Source organism: Glycine soja, chromosome 5 (genome assembly GCF_004193775.1).
Source record: "Glycine soja cultivar W05 chromosome 5, ASM419377v2, whole genome shotgun sequence".
NCBI classification, from domain to species: Eukaryota; Viridiplantae; Streptophyta; class Magnoliopsida; order Fabales; family Fabaceae; genus Glycine; species Glycine soja.
The window spans coordinates 32,425,558-32,449,581 of record NC_041006.1 but is presented as its reverse complement, the minus strand read 5'-3'; the positions used below and the strand labels follow the sequence as shown (position 1 = coordinate 32,449,581).

The 24,024-nt window shown below is 36.9% G+C and overlaps 1 protein-coding gene across 1 annotated transcript in view; it reads left to right on the top strand.

Moving 5' to 3' along the window:
- The window catches only part of LOC114412553 (pentatricopeptide repeat-containing protein At4g35850, mitochondrial-like), a 34,811-nt gene extending 27,049 nt beyond the window's left edge, over window positions 1–7,762 (top strand). Inside the window, exons 9-13 of the mRNA XM_028376483.1 lie at window positions 346–439; window positions 716–781; window positions 870–947; window positions 1,045–1,146; window positions 7,311–7,762. Of these exons, the coding sequence (XP_028232284.1) occupies window positions 346–439; window positions 716–781; window positions 870–947; window positions 1,045–1,146; window positions 7,311–7,412 (442 nt within the window). The 3' untranslated portion in view covers window positions 7,413–7,762. The remainder of the gene's footprint in view (window positions 1–345; window positions 440–715; window positions 782–869; window positions 948–1,044; window positions 1,147–7,310) is intronic.
- Window positions 7,763–24,024: the final 16,262 nt, after the last annotated feature.

The window sequence follows — 24,024 nt, the reverse complement described above, 5'->3', positions numbered from 1 at the left end:
TAATTTACTATAATAAAAGCACTTGGTTAATTTAGAATATTCTTCAAAATTTGTTCTTTTCCTCCTTTTTCCCTTAAATTTCTACAAAATAACTTCACTGAACCAGCCCAATTGGAGGATGCTGCTAATAGTTATGAATTGCTAGTAAAAAGGCATGGATGTAATCATCAAACTTGCTCTACTCAGTTGCAGTATGGTTGGTTAAGTGAATGTGGTTTCAATTTGAACTTTTTTAGGCTGTAGACTGGTTCCTTCTTTCTTCATTCTGTTTTATGCTACTGGTATTGTTTTCCAATTGCAGTTGCCAAAAAAATCAGTTTATCTATGTTTACCATTATTATGCAGGTGCTATTGTCATGCAGGAGATATTGAACGTGGTCTTCAAACTTTTGAGAACCACCTAAGGCTGGACAGGCCTGTTGCTTCAGAACTTTTTGTGGTGAGTTTTGGTCATACGGTTTCTAAGATTTTCAATACCAAATCTTGTAGTTCAATGGATAAGTATCCTTGTGGCAGTGGCGTTTGGGTGTGCCAGAATTTTGTTATTCTCCCTAATTTCTACTTGTTTTCCTGTCTTTCTTCTAACTTTTAGACATGGTATGTGTGGCTGACAATTTGTATCCCCCCTACCTTGTTGAACACTGCTACTTAATGAATTTTTTAAAATAATTTGTATAAAATGCATATTGAGTTATACCAACTAACACGACTGCAGACACTTGCAGAAGGGGCAATGATTGGGTACACTGAAAAAGGAATGCAAATGGCTCAAGATGTTCTGGTAGGTATCATAGCTTCGTCATCAACTTCACTACAATGTGATTTATATGATCTGTTTAAAGACTTTAAATTTAATTTTGTATATGTAGGTAAGGATGAATGAGAGAAACATTTTTGTGAATAACAAATTGGGAAGTGAGCTCCTATTTGTAGCTGCGGGGGAAAAGGTATGCAAACTATATCTTGTTACGTGCTTGATACAAAGTTTATATTTGTTGCCCTGGATTTTAAAGTGTGATTTTGTTCTTATTTCTTTAATGGTAGACTGGGGGATATACCACTGCTAACTACATATGGGACATGATGCGAGCTCGTGGAATTACCCCTTCATTTCCTGCAGTAGAAGCATATTACCAAGGCCTAAAAGTGAGTTATTCGCCTTAGTGATGCATCATATTTTTTTTTATGTGCTTTGAAATATTTTCTCTTGATAGTGATAGTTTATATGTAAGAAGAGTGATTTACTGTGTTGTGTGTTATTACCACACACGATACCTTTATTTATAATAAGAACGGATACATAAGGGACACCTAATAATTAAGAGTAAATAAGGAAATCCCTAATTTTAGCTATACAATCAAAGCATATCAATCATATCCTAAACATATATTTCACATTTCACTCCCCCTCAAGCTGGAGCATATATGCCATATGAACCAAGTTTGCTGCAAATACCGTCAACACGAGAGCCCTTGAGGGATTTTGTGATCATCTCTACTAGTTGATCATTGGAGTTGACAAACTAAGTGGTGATTTCTCTTGAGAGTACCTTCTCTCACACAAAGTGGCAATCAATCTCTATGTGTTTAGTCTACTCATGAAAGATCGAGTTTGAAGCAATGTGGAGAGCAGCCTTGTTGTCACATAATAGTTTGGTATGCTGAATGTCTCCAAATTTTATGTGTTGGAGAAGTTGCCTAAGCCATGTGATCTCTCAGATGCAGCTGCTGCCATGGCACTGAATTTAGCAATGGTTTTTCGCTTCAGGCTTCTCCATGAGATCAAGTTTCCTCCAATAAGGACACAATACCTAGAGGTGGACTTCTTGTGTGACGGTGATCCTGCCCAATCAGCATCAGAGTAACAAACAACTTTAGCATTGCCTTTGTCTTCATATATCAATCCATGACCCGATGCATTATTGATATATCGAAGTATGTGCATTGCAACATTCCAATGACTATTAGTCGGGTCGTTCAGAAACTAACTAAGCACACCGACTGCAAAAGTGATGTTGGGTCTATTGACAGTAAGATAATTTAGTCTATATTGGGAAAAACTCAAGTCCCACATCGGCAAAAGATAAAGCCAAGTAAGAGTATATAAGTGAAGGGCAACCTTCACCCCTAGAACTAGTTTTTGGGGTTGAGTTAGGCCTAAACTCTCATTCTAAGAATCTAAGATGGTACAAGAGCATATCCAATATTATTTAGAAGGGCCACGCACCAAGCCCAAGAAGTGTTGGGCATGAGAGGGGGTGTATTGGGAAAAATTCAAATCCCATGTCAGCTAAAGATAAAGTCAAGTAAGAGTATATAAGTGAGGGGCAACCCTCACCCCTAGAGCTAGCTTTTGGGGTTGAGTTAGGCCTAAACTCACATTCTAAGAATTTAAGATGGTATCAGAGCATATCCAATATTATTCAAAAGGGTCACCCACCATTGTTATCCATGCACCAAGCCCAAGAAGTGATGGGCATGAAGGGGTGTATTGGGAACGCACCAAGTCCAAGAAGTGTTGGGCATGAGGGGGTGTATTGGGAAAAACCTAAGTCCCATGTCGGCTAAAGATAAAGTCAAGTAAGAGTATATTAGTGAAGGACAACCCTCACCCCTAGAGCTAGCTTTTGGGGTTGAGTTAGGCCTAAACTCACATTCTAAGAATCTAAGAGTCTACCCACCAAAGGACGATATCTTCCTGGGTCTTCCAATGGCTCCCCTTGACCCGAGAAAAGCTTCACATTTGAATCCATAGGAGTGGCAATAAAGCATACCGGTCTCGGTTAAGATATCTAGAGCATACTTTCGTTGGGAAATGGCAATGCCAGAGGAGGATTGGGCAACTTCAATCCCTAAAAAGTATTTGAGCAGACCCATGTCTTTAGTTTGAAACTAATTGTGGAAATGAGATTTGAGGTGAAGAATACGCTCAGAATCATTGTCAGTAATGACACTGTCATCAACATAGACAAAAGGTGGATGCAATGACCAGATGGAGAATGGATGAAAAACATCGAGTGATCAGCCTCACAACGGGTCATTCCAAATTGGAGCAAGGCAGAGTTAAAACAGCCAAACCATGCATGAGGAGACTGCTTCAAACTATAGAGAGAACGACAGAGTCGGCATGCCAACCGAGAGTCACCTAAAACTATAAAGGTAGGAAGCTGATCCATATACACTTGCAGCTCACCATGCAAGAAGGCAATTTTGATGTCTAGCTGGTGCAGAGGTCAATGTTGAATGGCAGCCATAACAAGAAAGAGATGCACAAATGCGATTTTGGCCACAGGGTAGTAGTTGTCCCGTAGTCAAGACCAAAAATATGAGTGTATCCTTTGGCCACCAAGCATGAACCTTTAGAGGAATATCTCCAGCGATGGAACTAGAGAGAAAAAGGATATTCTCAAAGAAGGTAACATCAGTAGAACAATATACCGTTGAAGTTGAGGACAAAAACAACGATAACCTTTTTAAAGACAAGAGTACCCAAGAAAAAGACACTTTAGGGACTTAACAGAAAGCTTATCTTTACCTAGTGTAAGATCATGGACATAACAAGTGCAACCAAAGACACGTTGAGGGACAATGTATAAAGGTTCTTTAGGGTACAAAATGGAGTAAGGGACCTGATTTCCAAGGACAGAGGAAGGCATGCGGCTGATTAGGTAACAGGCTGTAAGAAGTGCATCACCCCAAAAATGATGTGGAACATTATAGTGAAGGATAAGAGTACAAGCTGTTTCAACTAAATGACAATTTTTCCCTTTGGCAACACCATTTTGTTGTGGTGTGTGGGCATATGAGGTCTCATGAAGAATTCCCTTCGAGGTTAGAAAAGAGCAAAGCTGGGAGGACAAATATTCACATGCATTATCACTGTGTAAAATCTTAATGGAAACATCAAATTGATTTTGAATTTCAAGTGTAAAATCTTGAAAATGGAAAACACATAAGAACGTCTTTTCATTAAGAAAATCCAAGTACATCTAGAAAAATCATTAATAAAGGTAACCAAATAGAAATATCTCCAGCGATGGAACTAGAGAGAAAAAGGATATTCTCAAAGAAGGTAACATCAGTAGAACAATATACCGTTGAAGTTGAGGACAAAAAAAGCGATAACCTTTTTAAAGACTAGAGTACCCAAGAAAAAGACACTTTAGGGACTTAGCAGAAAACTTATCTTTACCTGGTGTAAGATCATGGACATAACAAGTGCAACCCAAGACACGGAGAGGGACAATGTATAAAGGTTCTTTAGGGTACAAAATGGAGTAAGGGACCTGATTTCCAAGGACAGAGGAAGGCATGCGGCTGATTAGGTAACAGGCTGTAAGAAGTGCATCACCCCAAAAATGATGTGGAACATTATAGTGAAGGATAAGAGTACAAGCTGTTTCAACTAAATGACGATTTTTCCCTTTGGCAACACCATTTTGTTGTGGTGTGTGGGCATATGAGGTCTCATGAAGAATTCCCTTCAAGGTTAGAAAAGAGCAAAACTGGGAGGACAAATATTTGCAGGCATTATCACTGTGTAAAATCTTAATGGAAACATCAAATTGATTTTGAATTTCAAGTGTAAAATCTTGAAAATGGAAAACACATAAGAACGTCTTTTCATTAAGAAAATCCAAGTACATCTAGAAAAATCATTAATAAAGGTAACAAAATAGAAATACTACAAGGTTGAGTAGACACGAATGAGACCCCAAATATCAGAGTGAACTAAAGCAAAAGGTGACATAGCACGTTTATCGACACAAGGATTATAAGTATGACAGACATGTTTGCCTAAATGGCACGACTCACATTGAAGGGACTTAACGGTAGAAAGACTTGGAACTAAAAGGCATACTTTGTTTAGACTAGGATGACCAAGATGCTGATGAGCAAGTTCTATAGAGATAGCGGAGACACAGACCATTGACGATGAAAGTTGGTATAATCCTCCAGACTCATGTCCTGCTCCAATCGTCTCTCTGATGCGTCGATCTTGTACAAGAACAAAATTGTTAACAAACAAAACATAATAGTCAAGAGTGCGAGTGACTTGCTAATTAATATTAAATTAAAAGACAACTAGGAACAAATAAGACAGAATTTAGGGATAAGTTAGGAAGAGGGTGGGTTTGTTTGATGCCACGAATTGGGATCCGAGAGTCATCTGCGAGTGTAACAGGAGACAAAGAATTTGAAAAGGACAAATGAGAGAAAAGGTTTTGGTTACCATTCATATGATCAGAGGCATCAGAGTCAAGGATCCAGGGTCTGAGAAAAGGGGACTAGGAGATAAAAGCTACAAGATTACCAAACCGAGCCACAACAGTAACATGTTATGTAGGTGGTTGGGTTGCTCAAAGCTGAATCAATTCATTGTACTCAGCAGCAGAAATAGTAACATTTCCAGGCAAGGCAAGAGAAGCAATTGCAGGCTAGGCAGGGAAGGTGACTCGAGCCACATTCACTAACTTCGCTTGATTGCGAGCCTTGTTGTGACAGTCGGCTTCAATATGACCATAAATGTTGCAATAATTGCAATATCTGGAACGTCGTTGACCACCACGACCTTTGTCTCGCCACCATGATTAGAAGAATGGGAGACAAGAGCAGAGGAATCTCCAGCCGGTGCAGAGGATGATCCAAAGGCATGCAGAGTGGAGAGGCGAAGCAGCTGTTCACTAACCGCGTCATAGGAAGGAACAACAGGACCTGACAAAATCTAATTGCAGACTACCTCAAGTTCAGGTGTGAGGCCGGCAAGGGCGGGAACCATAAAGAACTAGCTGTGCTGCTTATAAAACGCCTCTGCATCACTCGTAAAAGGAATGAGAGTGTTATAATCAGCAATTAAGCGTTCAAGCTTACCAAGGTAGCTCTGCATATCCATGTTCTCCAATTTTGTGTTTATCAAGGTGGTTATGACGTTGTAGAGACTATGAACATTGTTGGAATAAACCTTTTTAAACTTATTCCATACCTCATAACAAGTGGGAAATGCCTGAAATTGTGGTCGAAAGTGGGGAGCAAGAGTGAACTAGAGGACACTGCATAATGAAGCATCAACTTGCTTCCAACGGGTTTGTTCCAAGGTGGGAATATCCTTTGCCTGAGTGGTCAAGTGATCGGCACGGCCTTGGCCTTGGAACCAAAGCTGAACATCGGCGGTCCATGTGCTGTAATTGGCTGCCCGGTTAATTTTTCGCACAGGATCAACTGTACATTGGTGAAAGTCATAGCCGTGGAAGCGGAAGCCATGACAAAAATAGGAACCAAATAAGGCCCAAGAAAAACAGTAAAAGGTGACCAATCAGCACCAAAAAGAGCCAAAATGGACCAAACAGGGGCCAAAAAGGTGTGCTAGAGTAGGGGAAGGGCAGTGAGTGGGATTGCCGGCAGTGGGTATGTCGGAATCTGTCACATGCCAGACTGGTTCAGGCGCGTGGGGCTGCTGACTGCGGCGAGACTTGTGGCATTGGGTTCGTCGGAGGATGATGGTCCCGGTGATGTGGTCACACCGGCAAAAGGAGATTGTAGTAGCGATGGGGAGGGCTCACAGCTGTGGCAGTACTGTTCACATGAGGAAAAAAAAATAGAAAGGGGCTGCTGCTGAAAAGAAAAAGATAAAAGAAGAGTAGAGGGGGATCCAAAAACCTAAACTACTGATGCCATGTAAGAAGAGTGATTTCCTGTGTTGTGTGTTATTACCACACACACTACCTTTATTTATAATAAGAATGGATACATAATAAGGGAAACCTAATAATGAAGAGTAAATAAGGAAATCCCTAATTTTAGCTATACAATGAAAGCATATCAATCATATCCTAAACGTATATTTCACAGTATATTCATATTTGTGGTAAAAATATATGAATCGTAGTTGCAGAGGTTGAAAATTCTGTTATCTCAATTGGAGATAATAATTAATGAGTTTAATTTTTATCCACTATCACTAACCTTTTTGTACTACAATCCAATCTTGTTTTGTTACATTGTTTTGTTTAATTTCTGATTTAGTAGTGTGGTAATTCAAGGTTAGATGGTGTAATTACACTACATGGATCAAAATTAAACGCATATGGTTGGAAGTGTTCCATCTTTTTGCATGGAAGAGTACAATAAATTTCCATTTGACCATTTCTATGTTCTCCAAATGACTTTATATAGTTTGAAATGCTTGTATTGTATTTGAATTTGAATAAATAAAAAACTAAACTCTAGGATATGAGGCTCTTAGTAGTGGTCAAACTATCTTCCCATTGAGTGTACCCTTGATGTTCACTGCTTTGTGTGTGGAATTGCAGGATCGAGAGATACCTGAAGATGATCCTAGACTTGTATTGGTTTCTGGAATATACAACAACCTTAGCGTGAGATTCGGGAACAGGGCGAACATAAATTTATAGAGATTTAGGCTCTTACCTTATTGTTAAGAATTCTGTTAACTGCTAACTATTTTGAATCGAGAATCCATAAGTTACCTGAATTATTTGTTTGATTCATGTATGATATGGTACGTAGAATCCGTGTATTCTCACAGGGTTTTGATGCTGCCAAGAATAAGTTTAACCAAGTGTTGGTATTTTAGGAGATTATGTAGAGCATTTTATACCTTTTCCCACCATTTAATAGTTTACGTTTCTTTTTTTTTTCTTTTTTGAAATAAGTATTTGTTTCAGAGTGTGAATACATGAGGTAGCATTAACATGAAGTTATTTCAATGTCAATGAGGAACACGTTAAGTATTTTTAATTTACCCTAATCTCTTTTTAATTGTTGACTTAACATGACTATCACCTCAAGGAGGAAAGTCTTATGTGGTTTTTGTATATAAATGTTTACTAAGTAGATTATATTGAGCCACAATATATGTGCTGCAAGCTAAACGAAAAAAGACTATTTTGTGGAAAATTGGTCAATGATGGCCTTCCATGGATTCACCTATTTAAGTTGCAGCTAAAGTATAAAAAATGTGAGGCATGTGAACAATCCAAGAACATGATAGGTATAGGAACTACTAAAGGTACTAAAGAAACAAGAATAGCTACTAATTCATTAGCTAATATAATTTTGAAAAGTTGAAAACTTTTCAATATTATGGTGTTCTGTGTAGGTTTTTATGCAAAAGATTGTTCTTTTTTTGTTCTTTCTGTTTCTTGTTTTAGGTCTTGTAGTTCAGTTGTTTTAATGGAAATGACATGCTTTCAATTATTTTTTATGAAAGATACAGAAGGATTGGTATAATGAATATTGCTTCTAGCATGTTGCTATGTTACATCCTAAAATAGATGGAATATAAGTCTAATCCCATTAACTAAGCAGAATAAATGTAAATAGTCATGATGGAATTGTTTGAAATTTTTACGAATTGATAAAATCAAAATGCAGATATGCAAAATATAGAAACAGATATTATTATTGAATATTGCAAACTATGAAGATACAAAATAGGCTCAATTATCATTTTGGTCTATTATGTATGGTTAAATTTGTCTTAAATTTTTTTCTACTTGCTATCTTATCAGTGTTATCAAATAATGGCCATGACGGAATAGCGTGACGGAAATTTAAAAAAACGTCACCGAATAACGGTGGCGTTGTGGGTTGCATATGGTGGTGCCATGGCGGAATTGCGGAAAATGTGGAATAGCGGCTTTTACTTTTTTGTTTTTTGCGTGGTAGGTGTTGGGCTGACTCAACCCAACCCTACCCGATATTCTATTACAAAAGCGCAACACACAGCGGGGAGAACACACAGCACAAGACACCCGCACCCAGCAGCGATGAACGGCAACAGCACGACCCCGTGAAGGCGACGCACATGACCCCTCACCCGCACGCGGCCAACAGCACGATGAATGACGGCGACGAACGGTAACGACGCACGCGAGGACGACGGTGAATGGCAAACGACGAATGTCAACATCGACGACGAACGTAGCTTCAGTGGTGCGCTTTTTTTCTTTTTTTTGCTGTTTGACACCCATTTTTTTGATGTCTGCAGCTTTTTTTTCGTTTTTCTATTTAACACCCTTTTTTATTTTTGACACCCATTTTTTTTTCTATCTGACACCACGTTTTTTTTTAACTTTTTTAGTTTATTTGAATGCAATCCATTATTTTTTTTAATTTGAATGAGTTTATTTGGTATTGGTACTTGGTTATTTATAATTATATATATATATGTATATAATTTGTTTTTGTCCGCCATGACGTCTGCCATTTTTCACTACGCCATCCGTCATATTTTTATGGCGGATTTTTGGCTTTCCGCCATGAACCGCCATCCACCATTAACAACATTGTATCTTATTAAGAAAAATTGTTTTAATTTTAGTCTTTGATGCTAGTTACTTTTGAGTGATAATGTGATTAGTAGATTGGACAAACTTGATTTTCCTTAAATTAAAGGGATTAAAATAAGTTTGTTTTTTAGATTTATATCAAAAGTTTATAGTTTTTATAGACTATCTTATCTTAATATATAAATTGACTTATGCCTTAAGGGATATTTGTTTCACAAAATCTTCTAGGATTCCAAAGAATGTAAAAATGTGAATGTATATTTCAATGTTTGTTTGAAGGTAATGAAAAAATATTCTGGGAAAGTGAGATGTTCATGTTTATGTTGATTTAGTATTGAGATGATTTTCATGAAAAAAGGATGGAAATATAAATTCCTATGGAGTGAGAATCATATTAATTATATAAAAAATTTAATATACCTTGAATATCAATACCTATATATTAGTTAGTAATTCAAATTCTACACTTCAAAAAGACCATGAATTTAAAGACAAAAGACAAGCATGTTGTAGTTGTTTTTGAAATTTAATTATTGATATGAAAACATATTATCTATTATGTTTTTACTTGGGATGTGATTAAAGTTTTGTTTTGCGTCTCTTTTTGTGTTACTTGTTTTTTTACTGAAAGCAATATTTTGGTGTTGCATTTCTTTAATACTAAAATGTGGTTAAGAAATTTATTGAAAAAATTTGTAAGATTCTTTATTATTATTTTGCCACATGTAGTGTCCAGCTCAGTGTGGTTGTTTAAATACATATAATAAGTTCTTTGGTATGAAAATGATATTTTTGTAATATAATATACATTTTTTAAATATTTTTGAAAATATAAAAATATTTTCAACCCAAATTTAATAAACAACAAACTATTTTTTTGAAATACCTAAAAATAACATTTTCGGAAAAAAAAATCTGTGAAAAAACGCCTCTTAGACCTCCATATTAATTCTAGTCAATCGTATTAAATTGTAACTCCTCATATTCTATTAGCTTATCATTTCTTAGACGTTGAGTCTGCTGCTATCATTAACTATTGCCTTTAGTATTTCCTATGCCATCAGTTATAACATTTTTTTTGTTCCAGCAATTAATTCACATGCTGAAACTCTTCGATAATCCCAATAATTAAATTGAAACAACCTTTCCCTTCCCTCTTTCAAAGTTTTCGTTTATATATATATATATATATATATATATATATATATATATATATATATATATATATATATATATATATATATATAAATTTAAGCTTTAATTTAATAAAATAATAAAATAAAACTAAATTCATTCTCCTCTATTTGGTCCCACCATCTTTTCTTTGCTGCCCTTTTTCTTCTCCGGCTTCTATCACCCACCACCGTAACAGTTGCAACAACACTACAACCCCAAGCATATCACCACTTCATACAATTTTGCGCATCGGACCAACCAATAAATTGGAAATAATTCATGCACAAGAGTAGTTGTTGCAAGTGGAAACAAAGCCAAATTCAAAACCAAGCCACTATTAGCAAATTTACACCAATTAATCAATAAAATGACTAAAGTTTTAAATGATCATTACTAAAAAAAAGGGTTTTTTACGACATCGTTTCTACGACGGTTATAACTGGAACCGCCTTAAAAAGTGGTTTGGTGGCAATTTTGTAATTATCGTGGTGAAAATTGTAATTCATGACGCACATTCTAAGGCGGTGAAATTTGCGCCGATTTTTATTAAATAACTGTCATAAATAAATAAAAATAGCTGAAGGGGTTTAGTCGTTACTTTTCGACATTTCAAAGTTCACTCCTAGCTAGCCTTTCTTTCTTCTTCCTTTGCACCTTGACTGCTAACCCCACTCGAACCCTAGCCTTGTTCTTCATTGTTCTTCCTTTGCACCTAGCTTGACCAACCCAACTTGAACCCTAGCCGCTTCAGGTCGTTCTTTTAACACCAACCCCACTTGAAGTTCCCAACAACGTTTTCATCTTCTTTCACGGCTCGAAGCTCGTGACTCGAAATTGAAATTTCGTTTTCTCCTCCACCATAAGCTGTTGTTGACTCCCCCTTCCAAGTTACCTCTCTTCTACTTAGACTAGCTAAAGATTGAAAGGAGTTTAGGGTATGCGGTTACAAGGTTTTTTCCCCACTCAACTATTCAAGACCTCTCCCAATGATTATGTTCGTCGGCAATGGTAGGTGAAAGAAGACAGAAGAGAAAAAGGGAGGGGGAAAAAATACGGTGGGACCAATCAGAGGAGTGAAAATTTAGTTTTTTTATATTAAATTGAAGCTTAAATTACTACAATATCCCTAAGGTACATTAATTACATGAAAACAAAATGTAGTTTTCTTTATATATATATATATATATATATATATATATATATATATATATATATTGTTGTGGAAGTGATGAAGAACAAAACAAGAACAACAACAGTAGATGTAGCAGAACAGAAATGTCATACACACAGATTTTGCAACAAATTGCAAGAAAGAGATATGAGAAAGAACACACAGATTTACGTGGTTCACCTTTGGTCAAGGCTACATTCACGGGAGGGAAAACAGAAAGCTTTTTCTTACTTATGCAGTATACAAGTGGAAGCTTATATTTAAAAAATACCGGGCATCCTTGCCTTGTATAAGCAGAGGACAAAACAGAAAAATAACAGAATAAACTTTCATATGGATTTTAGTCACAACTCAATAATTCACCACCTTGAACTAACATCCATATAAGACACAAACTGCTCCCTCCAAACACACATGATCTTAACCCCAACAATCTACATTGACCAGGCTTAAGCAGTGATCAAACTTGCTCTTTGGAACTAGCTTTGTGAACATATCAGCAAGATTGTGTAAAGTGCTAATCTTATGAACTTTGATTCTTCTTTCTGACCAAATGAAGTGATATCTAACATCTATATGCATGGTTCTATCATGATGAACCTGATCCTCGGTCAAGCATATAGCACTAAGGATGTCACAGTAGATGTTAGCATATTCTTGATTAATTCCAAGATCATTTATCAGACCTCTCAGCCAAATTCCTTCCTTTGCAGCTTCAGTAAGAGCCATATATTCAGCCTCAGTAGTTGAGAGGGCAACAAAAGGTTGAAGTGTTGCCTTCCAACTCACCAAGCAGCCACCAAGGGTGTAAGCATACCCTGTTAGGGACCTTCTCTTGACCAGATCAGCAGCAAAATCTGCATCAGAATAGCCAGTGAGGCAGCAATCTGAGTGAGATCCATAGATCAAACCTACATCTGAAGTCCCTTTAAGATATCTAAAAATTCTCTTCACAGCCTTCCAAGGTTCCTTCTAAGGTTGGTTTAAGAACCTACTGACCATGCTAACAACATAAACAAGGTTAGGTCTAGTGCAGACCATGGCATACATGAGACTACCAACAACACTTGAGTATGGAACCTTTGACGTATAGTCCTGATCAGCCTGAGCTTGAACCTTTATCACAACAAACAACTTCTCTTTTTCTGAAAGGGGAGTGTTGATAGGTTTAGAATCAGTCATTCCAAACCTCACAAGTATCTTTTGAATGTAATCCTTTTAAGACAAAAATAGCCTTTTCTGAGTTCTGTCCCTATAGATCTCCATTCCTAAGATTTTCTTTGTAGCCCCTAGATCTTTCATATCAAATTCACCATTCAAGAGGATCTTCAGATTTTGTATATCACACATGCTTTTTGCTGCAATAAGCATGTCATCTACATAGAGTAGAAGATAGATCATTGATCCATCCTTCACCTTGTTGTGATAAACACAACAGTCATAGAGACTTCTCTTGAATCCTTGGTTGGTGATAAAGCTGTCAAACCTCATGTACCATTGCCTTGAAGATTGTTTCAAACCATACAAGGACCTCTGTAGTTGACAAACATACCTTTCTTTTCCTTGAACTTCAAACCCTTCAGGCTGTTTCATTAGAATATTTTCTTCCAATCTTCCATAGAGAAAAGCAGTCTTGACATCAAGTTGTTCAAGTTCCAGATCTTGGTTTGCCACTATAGCAAGCAAAACCATGATGGATGTATGTTTGACCACAGGTGAAAAGATTTCGTTGAAATCTACTCCTTCTTTCTGGCTAAATCCCTTGGCAACTAACCTAGCCTTGTATCTTATCCCTTCCTTTTCTGAAAGACCAGGTTTCCTCTTGAATATCCACTTGCAACCTACCACATGTCTTCCTTTAGATAGTTCAACAAGTTTCCAGGTCTGATTTTTATACAAAGATTCCATTTCCTCTTTCATAGCTAAAACCTATTTTCAGCTTCAGGATGATTGATAACTTCTTGGTAAGTGGCTGGTTCATTTGAATCTATTTCTTCAGCTGCATGTAATGCATAGGCAGCCATGTCTTCAAAACCATATCTTTCAGGAGGTTTAGTGACCCTTTTTGGTCTCTGATTGATTCCAGAATTGAGCTGCGAAGGATCAGGTTCAGCAGCCAAATGAGACTCATTTGCACTGGAATCTTCTGATTTCTCACCTTCTTGAAGAACCACAGGAGATGTTTCGGAATGGCCCCCTTTTTTTGAGTCTTTGGTTATAGATTCTACATCCTTTTCTTGATGAGAGTGGCAGCTCTGTGTTCCAACAATTTGAACCTCAAGCTTGGGATGAAACATATGTGATTCATAAAAAATTACATCTCTGTTGAGAAGAACTTTCCTTTCAGTTGGTGACCAGATCCTATAGCCTTTCACCCCATCACCATAACCCATGAACATACCCTTTCTTGATCTAGGTACTAGCTTTCCTTCATTGACATGATAATAAGCATTGCAACCAAATACTCTTAGGTTTGAGTAGTTTGCTGTTTTGCCATTCCAGATTTCAATAGGAGTTTTAAGTCCTATAGCAGTAGAGAGTGTTCTATTGATCAGAAAACAAATTGTATTGATAGCTTCTCCCCAAAAAATTTTATTGAGACCAACATTAGACAATAAGCATCTTGTTCTTTCCATAAGTGTTCTGTTCATTCTTTCAGCAACTCCATTTTGCTGAGGAGTGTTCCTAACAGTAAGCTGTCTAGCAATTCCTTCATCTCTGCAAAATTTGTTAAATTCTGTTGAGCAAAACTCCAAGCCATTATCAATTTTAAGTCTTTTAACTTTCCTTTCAATTTGTTTTTCAATCAGTGCTTTCCATTCTTTGATGCATTTGAAAGCTTGACTCTTCTGACTCATGATGTAGATCTATGTCATTCTTGAGTAGTCATCAATTACAGACAGAAAATACCTTCCACCACCTAGAAAAGGTACTATTGCAGGCCCCCAACAGTCAGCATGAATATAATCAAGAGTTCCTTTGGTGGTGTGAATTGCTTTAGGAAATTTAATCTTATGTTGCTTGCCGAAAACACAGTGCTCACAGAATTTAAGTTCATCCAGTTTTTGATTTCCCAACAGCTGTTGTTTTTGAAGTATCATCATACCTTTTTCACTCATATGACCTAGCCTCGTGTGCCACAATTAAGTTAAGTCAGGTATGCTCTTATTGGATCTTGATGCAACAGCTACTAGACCATCATCAATATATGTTGTACCTTGAAGTATATAGAGATTCCCCCTCTTTATACCCCTCATCACCATTGTAGAGCCTTTCTGAATTTTCATGACCCCATTTTCAGTGCTGCATTTGAACCCCTTTCCATCCATAATACCTATAGAGATTAGGTTCTTCTTCAGCTTTGGAACATGCCTAACTTCAGTTAGTGTTCGAATAATTCCATCATGCATCTTGATTTTTACTGTGCCAATTCCAATTGTCTTGCATGAGACATCATTTCCCATGAAGACATTTCCACCCGATTTCTCTTCATAGGTGTCAAACCAGGTTTTGTTAGGACACATATGAAAGGAACAATCAGAGTCTAATATCCACTGATTTTCAGAATGTTGGTGATGATTAGCAACTGAGAGAACAAGTTCATTTTCAGATGTGGAACCTTCCTTGGCAACAGCAGCAGATGACTTGCCCTTTTTCTTAGGACAATCTTTCTTCCAATGACCTGGCTCCTTCCAGTAGTTATAGATATCCTTTGGATTGACATGACCCTTCTTCTTTCCTTTAAACACCTTTTTCTTGATGTTCTTGATGGAGTTAGAGACCACCAGACCAGATCCATTTGATTCTTCAGAATTTCCAGATGCTTTAGATCGAAGTTCCCTTGAGTATAAGCTGGATTTCACCTCCTCCATGGTGACACATTCCTTACCAACACTAAGAGAATTGACAAAGCTCTCATATGATGATGGTAGAGAGGCTAACAGAATCATGGCAGCATCTTCATCCTCTATCTTAACATCTATATCTCTTAATTCCATCAAAATAGAATTTAATTCATCAAGATGATCCTTAAGAGATGTACCTTTTTTCATGTGTAAACCAAATAGACGCCTTTTCTAGAAGAGCTTGTTGCAGATTGACTTAGTCATATACAACTTTTCCAACTTGAGCCATAAGCCACTTGCAGTTTCTTCATTTGCAACTTCATATAAAACTTCATCAGGCAAAGAAAGCAAGATTAGTGAGTGAGCCTTTTCTTCTTGTTCTGCAAGTTCTTCTGTCTTTGAAACAGAGGCCTTTTCTTTTGATTCAGAAGTCACTTCTTTCTTCACAGATGCAGAAGTAACTGGAGCCCAAACACATTGTTCCTTCAACAAAGCACGCATCTTGATGCGCCACAGATTGAAACTATTCTTTCCATTGAATTTCTCAATCCTGATTGTGTTTGACATGATTTCTTGAGTGTTCTTGATCACAATGAATCAACGAAAGAACTAGAAACAAAACTCCCACAGCTTGATCTTCGTATTCAGACGAGAATCTTGAATTCCCTTGATCGCAACTTGAACTCTTGATACCAGTTTGTTGTGGAAGTGATGAAGAACAAAACAAGAACAACAATAGTAGATGCAGCAGAAAAGAAATGTCATACACACAAATTTTGCAGCAAATTGAAAGAGAGAGATATGAGAAAGAACACACAAATTTGCGTGGTTCACCTTTGGTTAAGGCTACATCCACGGGAGGGAAAACAGAAAGTTTTTTCTTACTTATGTAGTATACAAGTGGAAGCTTATATTTAAAAAAATACAGGGCATCCTTGCCTTGTATAAGCAGAGGACAAAACAAAAAAATAACAAAATAAACTTTCATATAGATTTTAGTCACAACTATATATATATATATATATATATATATTTCTGCCTTTGAGAGCGTAGCTGTACGTTGCATATTTATTTCTTGATTGAAGCTCACTCGATTTGATTAGTTTTCTCATCCTTATTACAGTAAGCTTTTATGATTTTCATATGGAAGTTTATTCATACTTTGATGATCACATTAAAGATGCCATGGAGGACATAAAAAAAATGCATTTTCCCTGTGAAGTCCTCCCTTGCTATGTAATATATTTTTTATTCATCATCAGCCATGTTATGTAATAATCCTATTTCATATTTTGATATGTGGTTTTAACATGCATAACAGAATATCCTTAATCATTTTTATGCAAATTAGTAAATTCATATATATCTTATGTCTTTCTTTCTTTTTGGTATTTCTTTTTAATTTTCATATGCGGGCAGAACAAAATTACATTGCCTAAATTATTTGTTGCTGATTTTTATGACGATATTGAATCTCAAGTTAATCTGGAAGATCCTTACTGGAATGTTTTCGAGGTTTTGGTGGAGAAGACAAATATAGGTAAACTAACCAATCACAATACAAAAATCATGAAAATAGGTAAACTTATTCAGTATTGTTGCTCTAACTTTTTCTTATAGCACTTTTTATTTATACATTTATAGTATTCAGTCATGCTCTAATCCTATTTTATATTGGTGTAATTGTTGGTTTTTGGCCTGTTCTTACTAATATACAGTAATATCACACACATATTTACATGCGAATTTTACATGTTGGTCTTCTCTAATATGACAGATTTAGTAACTCTCGCTGGTATATATTATATATGAATTTTCTAAATATTATTGTGACCTTCCTTCTGGAATAACACATTCTTTTTATTTTATTTTATTATGTTACAGGTTTTAGAAATTAACATGATTGCAGTAAAAGAAGAAAAAAGAAATTAACATCATCTTTCCTTTATCATGCATAGGATAATTCAAATAGATGTCTTAGGGCTTTGTAAATTCTGAAGTACATTCGAATTTTCTCTAACACCTCAAAATCAATTGAGATAAGAAATTTCTCATTATTTTTCGAATGAGTGGACATAATTTTTTTTATTAAGAACTGTTAGTTGTTAATGTGTGTTAAGTTTTTTGTTTGATTCTATTTAACTACTAAGTGAACATTATAACTCTTGAATAAGTGGTGATAATAACTCTCTTGACACTTGAGAGAATTTAAACTTAAAATTTAGTGAGACATAAAACACATTTTTCAATATTTGGAAACTCAGAAATTGATAATTGTTATTCTTACAAGTATTTTCTCCGAAGTCTTTTTTCATCCATCTTAATTTGAATCAGGACAATTTTTTGGCAGCTTCAAAACAAAATGAGACCTAGATGATTGCAAAATAAAAATTTGAAGGTTGTCATAAAGGATGTTTGTAAAGGAAGATGACAAAGCAAAAGCAAAAAGGAAGAAACTACACGCGCAAAAAGAAAGTGCCTAACGCATCAGCATGAAGCGCCAGACTAAGGCTAGAAGGGGCAACTTCAAATATTTGCATGGAATTATCTTGAGAGGATCCCATCTTGGCCAGGATGTCAGCACACATGTTTCCTTCCAGCAACGTATGCAAAATATTCTCAGTCCAAGCATGTCGAAGAAGCTCCTGAATGGACAAACAGATATGGACCTTATCACCCTCCACACCATCCTTAATCCAAGTCTGATTGTCCATAACATCATAAGAATTCCGTTGAACGAAACCAAAGGTAAGCCAGAGAGGTTGAGATAGAGTGCAATCCCGAACCAAATGTAGGAAATTCTCTTGCTCCTGGTTACAGGGAGCACAAATTGAAGATCGGAGCATGCCTCTATGACAAAGCACCTCCTTACTTGGGACCGAATGATGGAAAGCAAGCCATAACAAAAACTTTATATTCTCCGGCATTTTGGCCTTCCACAGCCACCTCCACGAAAGGTGAGGAGCAGTATGTTGTACTGCATGTATCTCCAGTAATAATCCACTTATAACCCGCCTTTACTGTGTATCTACCATCTACGCTCTCCCAAGCATAAGTATTAGGAATATTCGCATTCAAATGATAACTTCTCCCCTCCAACTCTGTTTTGACATGTGTTATGTATAAAATTGTAATACATATAAAGTAACAGAATCAATGAAATATAGACGTCAATAAGCAACGAGATTGATATTATTCATGCTCAGAGGTCACACTATTCCACCATGATACGTGAATAGTAATGACGATACAGTGAAAAGGGAAAAGAATAATAACGAGAGAATATTTTTCCTTCGAGAAAATGATTAGAAGCCAAAGAGAGAGAGAAAGAAATAGCTCCTTTCTTTCCACCCCTTTCTCTTTCCTCTAACAAACTATTTGTACCCCTTTTCAGCCTCAAACCCATGCAATTTTGAGCTAGTAAACTTCATGCATGTGCTTCTCCTGCACCCAACATCCTGAGGATCATTTGTCACGTGTTCGGGATTCCTCCTTTGGTTATCAGCCTCTAATTCGGATCCCACGTTATTTTCATCCATTACAATTCCTCCCCCTTTAAAAACAACCTTGTCCTCAAGGTTGAATGATGGATATGTAGCTTCAAATGCGTCCTTATCTTCCCATGTTGCCTGAGACTCATCAAAACCTTCCCACTGAATTAATAACTGTTGAACCTGTTTCTGTCCCTTGAGAAGAACACGATCTTATAGGATAGCTCGTGGCTGAATGACTGGTAGTTGTTCCTTAAAAGTGAATGGTAAGGGAGCATAAGGTTGAGTGTGATTTCCATGGCAAGGTTTGAGCTGTGAGGCATGAAACACCGGATAGATCTTGGTCGAAGGAGGCAATAATAACTTATATGCAACAACACCAATTCTTTCCACCACAGGAAAAAGGCCAAAGTACCTTAAACTTAGCTTCTGATTCTTCCTGAAAGCAATAGTGTTGCCTATAAGGTTGAAGCTTCACCAGAACCATATCACCAACAACAAATTCCTTAGGAAGTCTCTTCTCATCGGCATATTTCTTCATCACCTACTAAGCTCTTTGTAAATTACACTTCTACTTAGCTAAAGTAGCATCTCTGAGCATGAGCTGATCTTGCACTGAAGCTGAATCTTGCAAATTAGGAGTGTATCTCAGTAGTTGAGGAGGTTTTCTACCATATACCACCCGAAAAGGAGTCATACCAATACTAGTATGATAAGCTGTGTTGTACCAATATTCTGCCCATGGTAGTAACTTATACCACTCCTTAGGACTATCAAATGTGAAGCATCTAAGATACATTTCAAGGCATTTATTGACAGCTTCTGATGGACCATCAGACTGTGGATGGTAGGCTGTGGACATGTTTAATGATGTACCACTCAATTTAAACAATTGTTGCCAAAATTGACTAGTAAAGACTTTGTCTCTATCAGAAACAATTGTCTTGGGAAATCCATGTAATTTAACCATTGTATTCATAAATGTTTCAGCTACAACCTTGCTGGAATAATTAGCCTTCAGATCAGAGAAATGAGCATACTTGGATAATCTATCTACTACAACCATAATGACTGTGTAACCATGGGACAAAGGCAGCCCAGTGATGAAATCCTTGGCAACATCTTCCCAAACCTAATCTGGAATAGGTAAGGGCTGCAACAATCCTGTAGGGGCTATAGTGGCAGTTTTCACCCGTTGACACACTAAACACGTCTGAACATAATCCTTGATGAACTTATGCATGCCCTGCCAATGAAATTGAGCAGTAACTCGAGCCAATGTCCTTGTATATCCAGCATGGCCACCAACCAATGAATTATGACATTCATGTACGATTTGTTGTTTAAGAGAAAGATCATCAGGAATAACCAATCTACCATTCCAATATAAGAGACCATCATATAACATGTAATGAGGATCATGGGGCTTATTTGTCAAGCATAACTCTATGACTTTTTTCAATTTATCATCATTCAGTAGGGCTTGTTTAATTTTTGTGACGATGTGAAATTGAGGTTGAGACCATGCCATGTAAAAGACCTAGATAAAGAATCAGCAGGAATGTTGTCTTTACCAGGTTTATACTCAATGGTGAAATCATACTCAAGTAATTTGTGAAGCCAGGTTTACTGCTCAGGAGTTTGGATGGCTTGGTCAGTTAAACTTCTCAAACTCTTTTGATCTGTTTTAATTACAAATTTGTGTCCCAGCAAGTAGTGTCTAAATTTGGCAATAGCCTCAGTGAATGCGTAAAATTCCCTGGTGTATGTTGACTTCTTTTGCAAACTAGGTGTTAATTTCTTAGAGAAAAAGGAAATAGGGTGATTATCTTGACTCAATACTGCCCCTATGCCCAAACCCGAAGCATCAGTCTCCAATGTGAATGGTTTATTAAAATCAGGTAATGCCAAGACAAAAGCTTGTGTCATGGCTGCTTTGAGTGAATCGAATGCTGTCAATGCCTCATTGCTCCACTGAGAGTTATCTTTCTTTAACATATTAGTCAATGGTGTAGCTAGAGATGCATAACCTCTAATAAATCTTCTGTAGTAACCTGTGAGGCCCAAAAGCCCTCTAAGTTATTTGATATTAATAGGAACAAGCCATTCCAACACAGCTTTAATCTTTTCTTTTTCCATAGACACCCCAGATCCTGAAACTGAATGACCCAAATAGTCAACAGTTTGCAAGCCAAATGAACATTTAGAAAGCCTAGCATAGAGTTGATGCTGAAGCAATAGCTGTAGGACAATTTCCAAGTGTTGTAAATGAGAATTCCAAAAAGGACTATATACAAGAATATCATAAAAAAAAACAGTACAAACTTGCTCAACACTCCCTTAAACACATCGTTCATCAAACATTGAAACGTGGCAGGTGCACTGGACAAGCCAAATGGCATTACGAGCCATTCGTAGTGGCCTTGATGAGTTCTAAAGGTTGTTTTATGCCTATCCTCCTATTTCATCAGGATTTGATGGTATCCTGACCTGAGATCCAATTTAGAAAAATAATTAGCTCCATGTAATTCATCAAGTAGCTCATCCACTGTAGGAATGGGAAAACTATCCTTAACAGTGATGGCATTCAAAGCCCTATAATTTGTACAAAACCTCCATGTACCTTTTTTTTCTTGACCAAAACTATTAGAGAAGAAAATGGACTGGTGCTTGGAACAATCAGACCCTCCTCCAACATATCCAAAATCATTTTTTCAATATGTAGCTTCTGACTATGGGGATATCTATAAGGCCTCACTTTCACAGGTCCAGTGCCATGCATCAACGGAATAGCGTGGTTTTGAGATCTATTGGGAGGTAGACCTTTAGGAACAACAAAGACTTGTTTGTATGTATGAATCAAGATAGCCAATTCAGGTTCCATGTACCTAGGTATATCCAACCAATCATCCTGAGGATAGACTGGAATTTCAGGTTGTAATGCAAATAGTTCGGCAATGGCATTAGTACGGTACATTCTTCTTAAATGATTGAACTGTGCAGGACTGGCTGTTGTTGATTTTTCACCATGAAGAGTCACAAATTGCTTGTCCAAGTAAAATTTTAGTGTCAATGTGTTGTAATCAGATATGTGTGGGCTCAGAGTAACTAGCCAAGCAGCTCCAAGTACTAAATCAGCACCAGTAACAAGCAACAGATAGGCTGATAATTGGAGTGCATGTCCTTGGATCAAAACGTCCAACTTGCTGACTAAACCTTCAGCAATTAAAAAGTTTCCATTGCCTACCAGAACATGAAAATTAGGGACTGGTTCAATAGGTAATTTAAGACAGGAGGCTAGTCTTGGTTGGAGAAAATTATTAGAACTTCCACTATCAAGCAGAACTTGTATAATAATACCATTGATAGATCCTTTAAATCTCATCGTGCCCACCCCAGCAGACCCTTTTAAGGCATTAAAAGATAAATGGTGCTCAAGAGAGTTTATAGTATACAACTATTTTTTATGGTCTGGCGGCTCAGGTTCTATAATTACATTCTCATCTTCGACAATTTGCAAGAATAAGTATTGTTTATTGGGACATTTGTGGCCAGGTGAGTATTTCTCATCACAAGTAAAACATAGGCCCTTCTCCCTTCGGAGTTGAACCTCAGCTGATGACAATTTTTTTACGTTATTTGGTTTGAAGGTAGAATTGGTTGGTGTTGGCAGGAGTGGGGGAAGGCTTGTGGACTTCACGGTTTGGGATAGAGGAGGACAGGTACTTGTGGTTTGTACTTTGTGTTAGACCTTGTGGCCTCAATAACTTAAGAGGGATAGACTTAGAATGCAGAAGAAGCAACAATAATCAATTTAATAATGTTCTTTAAACATGCAAGGAAAAATTGATTGCAATAACATAAATGAGATAAGGGAAGAGAGAATGCAAACACAGTTTTATACTGGTTCGGCCACAACCCGTGCCTACGTCCAGTACTCAAGCAACCCACTTGAGATTTCCAATATCTTTGTAAAAATCCATTTACAACTTCTGAACCACACAGGAACAACTCATCCCTTGTGTTCAGGAATCCTTACAACTCAAGAGACCCTCGGTCCCTTAATCAATTTCATTGAGTAAGAAGAATGGAAGAAGAATTCTCTCTTCAAGAGAAGAATATTACAATGAAGATCCATGGATGAACTCTTAATGATATTACAATGAAGATCCATGGATGAACTCTTAATGAATTTGCAAGTGTTTGCCCAAGAGTTCTTGAGAGAGCATTTGGCAATGAAGTTCTCTTGGAATCTCTCTCGTATTTTCTTTTGAGAGAGGATAAAACATTTTGGCCAAGCAAAACTCTCTGCAATTTCGTCCCAAGTCACACATATATATAGGCCTTTGATGGCCATTCAAAATCCAAATGATAAGATGTGACTGTTGGCGATATTCCTTGAAAATCGTCTCTGGTAATCGATTACAGAATTAGTGTAATCGATTACACAATTATTTTTCTTGAACAGTTGTGACTCTTCATTTAAAATTTGAATTCCCAACGTTCAGAGTCTCTGGTAATCGATTACATATGATGTGTAATCGATTACACATTTTCATGTGCCTTGGTAATCGATTACATGTGCCTTGGATGACTTGAAATCTTTTCATTTTGACGCAAGGCTTGATCTTGAAGAAATCTTGAATCAAGGCTTTGTTTGTTGAAACAATCTTGTATTAATCTTGAAGCAAAATGAGCCTTGTTTAATTCTTCTTTTGACATCATCAAAATCATGTATGCATACATTCACACTTTGGAAGTAGGTGAGGAATTATAGAGTTTGGGTTTGTAAGAATATTTTTCTTCATACAGCTTTGCCAATGACACAGATCTCATTAAAGTAGTGGGACTTTAAGCCACAACATCTCGACGAATTTCAGTTTTTAAGCCTCCGATAAAGCAATCAAGCAAAGCCTCCGTGGTAACACCTTGTATTCAATTAGCTAATGCAGTAAACTGAACATAATAATCTTGAACAGACCCAGTTTGCATCAACTTAAACAAATCAGATCTAGGTGTTCATACGGTGA